The 13,126-nt window shown below is 24.8% G+C and overlaps 1 protein-coding gene across 2 annotated transcripts in view; it reads right to left on the bottom strand.

The window, feature by feature from the left end:
* Positions 1 to 2,506: 2,506 nt before the first annotated feature.
* LOC129981268 (cell adhesion molecule Dscam2-like) overlaps positions 2,507 to 13,126 on the bottom strand; it is a 292,355-nt gene continuing 281,735 nt past the window's right edge. The window contains exon 28 of one of the 2 annotated variants that reach the window (XM_056092040.1): positions 2,507 to 3,007. In XM_056092040.1, coding sequence (XP_055948015.1) covers positions 2,922 to 3,007 — 86 coding nt within the window. In that variant the 3' untranslated portion in view covers positions 2,507 to 2,921. The remainder of the gene's footprint in view (positions 3,008 to 13,126) is intronic. The other variant, XR_008785299.1, reaches the window with a different exon arrangement.

Consider the following 13,126-nt stretch of genomic DNA (forward strand, 5'->3'; position numbering starts at 1 on the left):
TGTTTTGCTAGCTATCCATACTCTCAAAACATCCCCTTTACCTTAGCTTTCTTATATTAAACAAAAACCTCCTTCAATTTTTTTAGAATTTCTAAAGCAGTAGCTATTCGAATAGATTATTTAAATTATACCAGTCAGAGTATATATTCATTGCAACAACTTTTATACACATCGTGATGTTGCCCTTAGGAGAAACATTACTTTTTTCCAGAAAAAGAGATATTTGTTGACTACTAATTTGACAATCTCACATAGGGAGAGTTAAATTCCCTGTATTTTTTCTTCGCATAATTCTAGGAAAAATAGGTATAAAATCTATATATCTTGCTACTAATATTTTTAGCGAAGTTAATCTGTGTCATGGGTCGATAATAGAACAATCAGAGGAATGACCATAACAACAGTTACGATTCTAGTTGAGCATTACATGACAAAACTAACGAAAATTATGGGCTGTTGAGGTCTAAAATATTAATTATATAATAACAGCTGACAGCTTAGAATGATATCAGAATAACAGCTTAGAATGTTTATTTTGTAAAGGTTCATCAGGAAAAAGAAAGTCAAATATTTTATTAGTAATTTCGTTATCATATCTTGGTATGAATTATATCTTTATATAGATAAAATTTTAGCACGTATTATATCTTTGTATGAATGAAAATTAGAAGGATATTGTAAAAATAATTTTTAATAAATAATAAATTTTTGAATAGAAATTAACAATATATATATATATATATATGTATTTCTTTTCAAAACAAAGTTTCATCTTAAACTTTGGGGAGGATTTCGATTGTTGCAATACAGTTTTCACTGCTGGGACTTTTCTAGGGTAATTCCGTCAACACAATTTTTTATATATATTTTTTAAAATACTCATGTTTAATTGAATTATCCTATTCCCAAAGAATTGAAAATTACGGATCAAGACTAATGGTTTGATTTTGAAAAAAAATTATATTTTTGTTATGCTAGTTCTCAAAGCTTGTTACAATTGCTAGTTACAATAGAAAATTGAAACAAATTAGTCCCAGATAATGGTTTATTAAAATTGAAACTACATTGGGCAATATTAATTATCAAAATAATTTTTAAGCTCAATTGTTAACACTAGCAGCAATATACCGCATTATAAAGCTATTCTGATGAGGTTTTTAGACACCCGTAATTTCAGAGAAGATCATTAAAAATCATTTTATCTAACTCTTAAATTTTATATTGCGGTTCATAGAAATCTCAAACATTTTTATAAACAAAAGACGCGAAAAAAAATTAGAAAAAAAGTTAGGTGGAGGTTGTGAGCACAAGCAAGAAGGGGGTGGAGCCCCCTTGTTGAAAAATAAGATATGCTTTGGACTATGCCTATTTTGGCTATTAATATAGAATCTAATTCATCATTGATACATTAAAATCCTTTATGTCTCTACTTTTTTTCGCACAAATTCTAAAATATGTTATCTTTTCTGAAATGCAGAATTACTAAAAAAAAAATTTAAAAATTGGAAATTGAACTGAAATATTAATTTTTTCCCTACATGGTAATAAATTACTTATAATTTGTTTCCATTAGATTTATGTACTATTTCCCTAAAGAAAACAAGAAACAAGTATTTATTAAACATTTATTTACATGTAATATAATAAATTAATAAATTAAGTTCGTAACATCATTATTAATCCACTTACCATGTATAAAATTTCTAAACATATAAAGTATTGATTCATAAAACAGTTTATATATTAGTAATAATCCATTGATAATTTTAACACATGATTTGGAACAAGAGATAGAAAGCGACACATCCTTTGATTTCATTTTAACATCCATTTAAAGTTTAAACTTCGTTTTCAGTTTCTTTCTTATGCAAAATTTTATACAACTATAAAAAAATGTTTTTACACAATGAATGGCACTTATTTTTTAAGTATATATTAAAATTTGCAGAAAAATTTTACATGCAGTCATATCGGATAAAATGTGTAACGCTACTTTAAATTTGAAATATTTCCTTTCTTTATCATAATAAGCAAATTTTATTAACAAAGCACCACAGAAATACAAAATCTTATTTACTATTATCAGTAATATAAACTTTTTTTTTTAATTTTCTATTATCACCAAAATCCTTTAATATCTCAGCAAAATTTATTTCTGTTCTTATAAACGCAATTTGATACTATATTTATCACATTCAACAATAAATATTTATTTTCTTTCTCCGTAATGTTCTATATTTTAAATTAAACTTTAATCAGTTAAATGTCTCAAATTTTAAAGCCAAATATTTAAATGAGTTCAGCTTGCCATGGAAATATTTGTTTAACCAAAAGTGAAAAATATATAAACGCTTTAAAATTGTTTACGACTTTTAAATTTCATTTTAATTTAATTATGATTCTAAAATTTTAATAAATAATTTAATAAAATAAATGAATTTTTTAAATAAATATTTATTCTTATCGTTAAATAAAAATGATTTTAACAAAGATTTTGTTTCACGTTTTTATTTTTTTTCTTATAAATTCTAACATTTTCACACACATAATGATTGACATATTCAGCGACTTACAATGACCATTTGATATTAAAACATTTAAAGTATATAGTTATCTACTTCAACTGTGCACTTTAAATATCCGCGTTTTTCCATTTCATATCACATATATCTCTTGATAAACAATACACCAAATATCACCATGCATTCATTAAATATTTCTGAAGAGCAGAAACATCTCTCTCACTATACAGACATAAAATTCACATATTAATTATAAAATATGAACATGTGTGAAGAACAGAATGTTTCTTTTGTTCTGGATGCATCAGGTTTGTTTTCATCGAAGAACATCATCAGAAATGTCGATGAAACAAATACCTTGTGGTGATCATCAGATGATCAGTTCCAAATGATGATCTTTCAAGCTTCAACCCTAGCTCTCGTTGGGAAAATAACCTGCTTTCCCAAGGCGATATGGTACGGCAATTTCGAGCTTATAAAGGAACCTGAAGAAGAAATTATTAATTTAGTGGAGTGATTCCGCAAATGCGATAAAAAAGTGCTGAATTAAAATTATATATATATATATATATATATATATATATATATATATAAAGAGACTTGGTATTTTTAATTATATTTTTATTCTATTACGAGTGGCAGGCATGATTATATACAAGAAAACGCAGCACGGCACACACAGATATAAGAAAAGGGAAAAAAAAAGGCCGAACAGATGATGACTTGCCTTATATAACATAGGATTTCCGGCCGCGCGCCGCTGGAGTGACCTTAGACAAGAGCAAAAGTATCACTTTCATTTGATACGTAGTACTGATGACGCATTATTTTTACAAAGGGATTAATTAAACCGAAAGTGGAATTGGATCACGAAATAAGAGAATATTTTAGAATGAAGTTACTATGGGCTAAATTAAGATAAAATCTTGGAAATTAATTAAATTGAAATTGAATATATATATATATATATATATATATATATATATATATATATATATATATATATATATATATATATATATATATATGCTGAAGGTTGAAGGTGTTCAAAAACTAAGTAGACAGCTTATAAAAAAAAGCATTACAATATAACAAAATATTTAAATTGAGAATGAGAAAGGGTCTGCAGTGGATGCCTTTTTTTCTCTTATTATTTTCTTTCCTTTAACATAAAATGCTCAGAAATAATGTTACATCATCTTTGTGATATTTTATAACATTCAGAATATCGATCAACAAGGTGAAGATTTCATAAATGTTTATAAAAAAAAGTTTATCATTTTATATTTATAGAGCTGGCAAGAAAACTTTTTTTTTAATTCCACAGAAAAGAACATGAATAAATAATAATGAAAGTGGTACATAAAATAGTTGACAATTGCAACGTTTGTATCAGAAAAATAATTATGCGCCATGGTGTGCTCGCAAGATACAACTTATTTCAAGTAGATTGACAAGCCAATGACAGTAGAATTTCTGATTGTATGAGCATTTCTTGATGAGTCCTGTATTTAAAATTCTAAAACATCGAAGTCGTGATCTGAGTCAGTATAATATCAAATATCGCTGCTACAAGTTTATTCAATAAACTTATAACAATATAATATTCTTTAGCACTTTTGAATTACAAAGGTCATAAGGATATAATTCAAAAATATTGTATCATAAAAATTTAGACTTGGTGTCACCACTTTTGTAAATTTTTAAAACTTTGTTCATTTTTAAAATTTAATCTTCATTATATAACAACAATAATATACAAGAAAGAAATTTTTAACCCTATCGAGATGCATGAGAGATTAAATTTAATAACGGAAAAAATTAAAGTATTGTAGCAAAATATATTTTAAACCGTTTTGTTAATTATTAAAATTGAATAAAAATAAAATTATGCTCATTAAAAAATGATAACTAAAATGTTAATGTTTGACTAATTTTGGAAATGTTTTTAATATTTCCAAAATTTTAATTTAAAATATAATTAAAATTTTGAAAATGTAAGAACCAATTTATTTATATATTTTAACTTTAAGCCCAATAGGCGCATTTCAATTATTTTCTTATCATATTTTGCACAATTCCTAAACAGTATGTTAGCCTATAATATCTTATACATTTAAAATTGTAAATCTGTTTATTCATCTGATTGTTAACTATCTAAGAAACAGTGAACATAGAGAAACCCTATTTATCATAAATATATTTGGATGGAGGAAAAATTTAATTAGTTCTTCAAATAATTATTGAAATTTTCTAAATTAATTACTGCACAAAAACTATTTTGACTTCATTTTAAAAAATAAAAAAAAAATGTTTTTAAAAATATTTATTTAAGTATTGTGCAATGCTCCATTTAACCTTTATATTTTTTTTTATTTACTAGGATATTTGAAAATAGTATTTAAAGAAGAAACTTTCATCCGCTGCCCAAATGAGATGAAAAAGAGAAAAATAATCAAACATAAAGAGTAGAGGGAAAGAGACGATTTCGTATTTTCATTACCTTAAAAATTTATATAAAATATTAAAATGTTTGATATATTTCTAGATTTTTGATCATCTTTATACATTTTAAACCCATTTTGAAATACAGATTGCTATCGTTCTAAACATATTAAAATTAATAGTATATGGGGAGTTGTGAGAATTTAGTTTTAAATTATAAGCCTAAACAATCTCAGGAATTTAAACTAACAAGCCATAAGGGGAATAGAATATATGATAAAATACTAAATAAAAGTATTCAATTATATTTTTTTCTTGTTAATGAAAATATAAAGCTTTTTGAATACGTATGAGTATCCTTTAATTATTTTTAATTGCTTGTAGTGATAGGAGATATTGCATTTGTATATTTAAAATAATAGCAAAGATTCATCTTTGTGCCATTTTTACAAGAAATTAAAATGCCTGACTAACAGTTTCAATGCCGGAGAAAGATTCAGAAAGAAAATCAAATTTGGAAGACACCACAGATTACATCCTTCATTTAAAGTTAAATTATATTTCATTTACCTATAAACAAAATATGAATTGGCGTACTCTTAAAGATATTATACTTTTGATCCTTAAATCTTATATATTTCATTTTTGATTTTATAATCATGATTTTCATTTCAAAAATCATTTAGAAAGTCATGTGTTTTATTCATTTTACAAGGATTTATCAATTTTATGCATCTTTTTTCTCAAAAATAATTTATTATGTTCAGAAAATTTCATTAAAAATTTTGCTCCAATGCCTTTAATTTTAAATTGTTAACATAAACTAAAACACACATGTCTACAGCAATTAGCTTCTAAAACTTATAAATGAAAATATATGTTATTGCAAAGTTTCCATTATTCATTCCTAAACTAGGTGATTACTAATTTTCGAAGTCTCTTTTAATTTCATGTGTGAGCATTTTTCTGCTGTTCAATTTGTAGCAGACAATTTCGAAATGGATCATTATTCTATTCGCATTTTTAACTTCAAAAGTTTCCTCGATGCCATTTATTAGAAAGAAAAATTGGTTTGAAAACTAGTTTCGAAATATTAAATGGTTGAGACTCGCTTGTTTACTAAGATCACATTTTAAATCATTCTAAATGTGATCATTACTACATAAAATTTGGAAAGAGATAATTCAGCTTCCCGTAACTTAATACCGGACTGTTTGATGCAACGACATATTAATGAGAAAACAGTAATTGAACACCAGTGTCCTGCTTTAATACGTTTCCTCCTCAGTGATTATTTGGATATCATTCCCAAAAGTATAATATTACTCATCTTAATGATTATCTACATTCAGCCAGTGATCACTGATTGTCATTACTGAAAATGTCTTCTCTTCTAGTGCTTCATTAATGTCTAGGATTCAATTTGTCATTCATACAAATGGATTTTCGCAATATTCATATAATGTCATTTCTACACTGATTATAAGTTTTCTACCTTATGAGAATAACAAAATCATCCTTAGAAAACCATTATTTAAATAGATAAAGATTTTAAGGAAATAATCTTAAACTTTAGTGTTGAATTAATTACTACGTTGAAGGAAAATAAAAGAATACGATAATAAAGAATTCATTAAAATACGCCGATTAAAGTTCTGAAGATCAGTATTTATTTTTATTTTAATTTTTAGATCAGAATTTATTCTTATTACATGGAAATTAAGTTTATTTAAGAATTAAAATTAATTCTTTTGAATTGAACTTACTTAAGTCTCGAAACAAAATTATTGAACTTTCTCGTGTCTTTACCACCAACAAATTACATTAAACATGCAGCAAAGTTTTGTTTAACAAAACGAAAATAAATAAATAAAAACAAATAAAAATATACTTAAGACTAAAAATTCTTATTTTCTAAATAAAGTTGACATTTAAAATGTTTCCCCTTGAATTATTTAACAACTGTATATGATTTGCATTTAAATATATCATAAAACGCGTCTGTATAGAATAAGAAATACTACCTTTTCGTATTTTAAATCTCTTTTTGCATTTAGAAATAATGCTAATTTTATATAATCTTAGAATTTAAGTTGCATAAATTTATTTTTCAATTTTAAACGAAATAATTGCTATAAATAAAGCATTCGGCTTTGTTCATTTAACTGAATGTTAAATGAAAACATTCCAAGGAATAACTAAAAATAGAGAAACTTATTTAAACACAAAAAAAATGTTAGTTTAGTTTATCCGTTTGCCCTTTAGCGTAATTGCATAGTTGCTTATTATATTTTATATTTTTAAAGCATCTACTTGTGGTTGAATATGTAAAATTTATTACAATGATTTGTCCGTTTTCTTAAAAAAATATTTTTCTTTTATAAAATATTTATAGTTTATACTCTACAGATGATTAAATGTATTTAAAACTAGGAGTTAAAAGATTAATTGATGTTCTTACGGTACTAAAATTGGAATAACTAGAAAATATTTTTATATAAATATTTTCAATAGAATATAATAAATCATAATGCGCGAGTGTTTCTTTAAAACACTATTTTTTTTAATTTCTCAAGAATTTTTAATTTCTCTCATATTCAAAATTAACTCTAACTCTTTTTACACTTTAAATTTAAAAAAATAAAATCAATTAGTGCCAACTGCAATATATAAAATTATTAAGAAGTTTATGAGAATAATGAGTTTCATATTTTGCACAATACAATTATTAATAACAAAACAATAAAAACTTCAGGTAACTAGGAAGTTTTCGAATAACAAAAATCACTGAAATTTAAAACGTATATAAAGTTGTATTTTTTTTCCAAAAAAATATCATGTCTAATGTAAAATCCAATACTTACTTCAAGAATGTTTCATTTGCATCATGAAATTGTAGAAACATATTTTTCTCTTTATTTCTAATTTGAAAAATGCTTTGTTATATGATAATGTGCAACATTATCATACAACATATGTGCAACATTATCATATGTGCAACAACATTTTAGTTTTTAACAGTTTGGTACGATCAAAAATAATTAAGGGAATCACTCTTAAATTAGTACTATATATATCAGTAAAGTTTCAATAGTTACAATTAAACTAATTTCTTTTTTTTTTGATAAAAGTGAAAAATAAAATAAATATCGAATATTGTAAAGTGTGAAAATCAAAAAAAAATCCCTATAATGAATCCTTTAAACTCCGCTAATGAAATACGCACAGAAATAAATACAAATAATTATGGCAAAGTTTTGTTAATTACATTCTCAAAAATGATATTTGAAAACTTTCGGATTTTTGCACATACATTTAATATCAATTTTCATCATTAGTAATGTGTCCCTCTTTTTATGAAGTAAAAATAGAAAATTGGATTTTTTACGCTATCTGCCATACAAGTAATACATAGTATATTAAAACCACACTCAAAAATGCACGCAAAATTTCTTAAATAAAAAAATATATATGTAAAAATTATTAATCGTTTAAACAATATATAAGTAATAATTAAGAAGAGAAAACAATTAATTATTTGTTAAGAAACAAGTAGTTAATAAACGAATAAATAATTTACAACATTTAACAAAAATTAAATTTACAAAGTAAAATTGCTATGTTTGATGTGAAAAAATACATTATAAACCAGTTCCCAAAGCTTCAAATGCACTTATCATACATTTCATGTATCGCAAAAATAAAAAAAGATTCAAATCACGACATCTTGAACATCAAAATACACGATCTTCTAAATTGCTTACTGATTCGCGATTTTTAATGGCTTCAGGTCGACAAAGAACAGTAACTACAACTCGTATATTTGATCAATGATCCTAGCATCAACCACCGATCATCAGAACTGCCCCATGTTTCATTTTTATAGGCATTTGCTGACTGACAAAGATCGATAAAACACAAAGAAACTTTAATGTATTAGAATTCTGTAAATGAGGCGGGGAATACTCTGTACGGTGCCAGCCTTATTTCCGAAAGATAACCTCAAATGGTTTATTTAAAGTTTTTGCAAGGGGAAGTTAAATTACAGAGAATAAAAATAAAAGAAAGCAAATAAATGATAAATGTATTATTTTTCTTCTCTGATTTATATTCCATTGCTTTATTTTCATTATTCTGTAACAGCTATTATAAACGTTTCAACGTTCTATCTAAGGATTTAAAAAAATTTAAATATGAATTTACCATTATTTATTTGACTAATAAATCTAAAAATGTTTAACTTAGCAAATTTTTAATGTATGTTTCTTTTTATCATATGTATAGTTTTATGTATTTTTCTCCATTTAGATACTATTTTAAACATGATAATGCTTGTTGAATGGCATACTTTATGCCAATTCAGATCATTAAAATTCGAGATACCATACTTGGTGTCTGTAAATTTTACCATCTGGCATGATTCTTTGATGGCAGATGCCAAAAGCTTCACATGACAGATCATTGAAGCTAAAACTGCCAAACTTATACTAACTCCTTTGGTAAGATACCCAATAAAAACTGTACATTAAATTTTTAGTTTAATAAATAATTTATTTAATTAAATAAATAATTTAAATTTTTACATCTTAACTTATTAAATTCGGTACATATTATTTTTAGAAATCACTTTTATTCCATATGCAAATTTAATGTAAATTAACTTTTCAGTTTTTAATTTTTTATTTCCATACAATTTTTAATCTAATTTTTCAAGGTATTTCAAGTATATATTATAGTATTATATTTCATTTTGTTTAATCTGATTTCGTTTATATATATGCACGTAGCAATGATATTAAACAGATTTTTGCTTGCTTGTTGACGTTCATATTGTTGAGAAAATTGAAAAAAAAAATACAAAAAATTTATTAGGCGTTGTTGTTTCAGACAGAATGCCCGAATGCTTCTTATTTGTTATTAACATGTAAGTATGCATAAAATGAAATATGACAATTTCCGACAGGAAAAGAAAGCATTTTAAAAGAGTGATGTCAGCTGCAATGGCAAATAATATAAGCATTTTGGTCCTTCCGATCTTAATTCAATAACAATTGCTTTTAATCAATTAGAATTGTATTAATTAATTATTTTTAAAACAATGTAATTTTTTTGAAATGAACTCGCCATTAATAATGTAAGAATGGAACATTATCGATTCCAAAAGGCTCTAAACGCCCAATTAAAAAACTTAAGCCCGAAATACCTGGATATTACTGATAAATATATTTGCCTTTCATTAAATATGATTAAATGAATACCCCCGGCGTGCACCTTGTTCGTTAGATACATTCGCCCAGAAGGATTGGAGGTACAGAGAAGTTTATAAAGAACTCACAAAGAATATCTGCTCATACTATTTCTTAGTAATCAGCTAAGCGAGATACCTTTTGTATATCACTTCCTTAAGAACACGTTTTATGTAATTTTAAGGGAGGGTAGATAATTTCTCTTATCTTTGAAACAGAAATGTGGGCTTTCTAGTATTTTGAGGTGATTATACGCGAATCTTAGAAAAGAAAGGGTTAATAATTAATAGTTCAGAAAATTTCTAGGTGACAAAAATTACTGAAAAAATATTCAAGGCAGTAACAAGAAAATATTTTCTATAATAATAATTCCTTTTATTCTTTTTTTATTTCTAGAGAAAATTCCTTTCGGGCATTTCGGATTTTTTTTTATCCTTCAAAATAAAATAAACTGGATCATGTATCAATTTTAAAAGCACTACATGGGACTGAACACATTAATTATAAGGGGTTGAAGCAATTAAATATTCCATACAAGATATAGAAGTAAAAAGAAATTATTGAGGATTTTAAACGCAAAATCTCTGATTGAATAGAACTCATTAAAAATAATTGTTTCACTTTCCTCGGCAGCATTTAGCATGATTAGTGTTTTTTCCAAATATTTATTCAATTTAATAAGATCTTCAATTATGAAATGTGGGACATTGCTTCGCTAATTTTTTGGTGAATAATGATACATTTTCTTGTAAAAAAAAATCTTTTAAAATACGACAAACGATTTTATTTTTTAAAAGGAACTTTCTAGAAGCACGCATTGCAGATTTTTTTTTAATTAAACGTAAGATGTTTTACTACTAAAAACAATTTTTTTAATGCCCTATTTCTAGAAGAACAAAATAATATTTTCTCTTGCTTTAAATAATACATTTTTTTTTTCAAAAATACATCTTAGAGTGTTTTATTAATACAGTAATTAATCAACCCATTTCAAAATAATTCGTCGGTATTAATTTATACCTTTCCATACCTTTACGCCTAATTCAACTGACATATGATAACACTTTTATTCCTTAATTTGAATTAATGTATTTTATTTCATTCTTTTTACAGAGTAATTCTGCATATTGAGAATACCGTTCAAGTCTGGAGTCACTTACATTCCCAATATGCTTCTTTCATATTCTTCAATCTTTTAATGACGAGAAATCTTTGCTTATTTTGAAGAAAAAAATTTCTTGTTGATGAATAAAAATCTCCGAATTTTATGCAATGTCTATTAATTGTCATAGTGTTGACTTGAATAAGATATTTTGAATAAAATCAGAAAACTATTCTTCTTATTTGAAATTAATCAATACTTTTTTTTCCTGTTTATTTTCAAATTTGTAGTATCAGTAATTTCGAAGGCAAGATTACGAGCATATACTTTTTATGATTATTTAGGGAAAGAATCACAATTGAAAAAATTATATGAAAAGCTGCATTATAAGAACTAGAATTTAAATGGACTTTTATAGAATATTTCCACTATTTGAAGAGCGGCAAGACAGCGTGTGTGTCAACTACTTTAAGATATATTTATGATTATTGATATACATTAAGATATATTTATATTTTATTGTTTTAAAAATGTTTTGAGGAATATAAGGATTGTTCTTGTATTTTAATAAATAATTAATTGCGATTAGAATTTCTAACCAATAAATTCAATTTGACACATTTTTTATGAAGAAATATTTTTTCATTTTTTTTTTTGTGCAAGATTATTATTATTTTATTTTGAATGCTTTAGAAATCTTTAATATTTCATATGCTTAAAATAAAATCAGCCTTAACCTTATTTTAAAATTAAGGTTTGCAAAGGAAAAATATTAATAAATTTCACAACACAATACAATAAAAATATTTAATAAAAAAAAATTGTTGCTTAGAATTTACTCGCGCAATAAATAAAAAACGCATTTATTTTGACTAGAGCCCCAGAAATAAAGATTTCCTATTCTATATAGTCATGAAAATTCTCCCAGTTCCTGTAAAATCATATGGCAGATTTTTTTCTTTTTTCTTTTCTCGTAAAAGGCGCAGGGTATTCTCGGAATGTCTCTTTCAATACCTTCTTCTGCTGTTTTTTGAAAAGCCTAACATATATTTACTAGGACATAGCGTACTATATATGTTGTATATTTTCGTTCGTATTACTGTGTATATTTGAAAGAAAAGTCTCAAAGCTGTTCTAATATGATAATTTATAAACTAGTGATACTTTTTTAGTGATACTTTTAGCTGAACTTAATGTTCACTAATGGACTATTACGAATAGATTATTTATCGAAATTGCGCTATTACAAATGCATGCATAAAAAAGAGAACAATAAGGTTCCATTCATAAAAACAGATTGGCAAACTTTGTTCTGAAATTCCACAGAGAATAGCATCAACAAAATACCACAGAAGAACTTGTTACATTTCAATGACGATTCAAGTAAGTAAAAGAGCGCTTCTGCAGATCAATAAAAAATTTGATCCTTTTCTCTCTCTCTCTCTCTCTCTCTCTCTATATATATATATATATATATATATATATATATATATATATATATATATATATATATATATATATATATATATATATATATATATATATATATATATATATATATATATATATATATATATATATATATATATATATATATATATATATATATATATATATATATATATATATATATATATATATATATATATATATATATATATATATATATATATATATATATATATATATATATATATATATATATATATCTTATCAGGCATCTGAAGAAAAGGAGCTCAGTAAACGAAATTTGTGCTCTATAAATAACTGAGAATAACCGGGCAAAATCACGAGGACAAGAAGAGTCACAT

This window comes from Argiope bruennichi, chromosome 8 (genome assembly GCF_947563725.1).
Source record: "Argiope bruennichi chromosome 8, qqArgBrue1.1, whole genome shotgun sequence".
Classification (NCBI taxonomy): domain Eukaryota; kingdom Metazoa; phylum Arthropoda; class Arachnida; order Araneae; family Araneidae; genus Argiope; species Argiope bruennichi.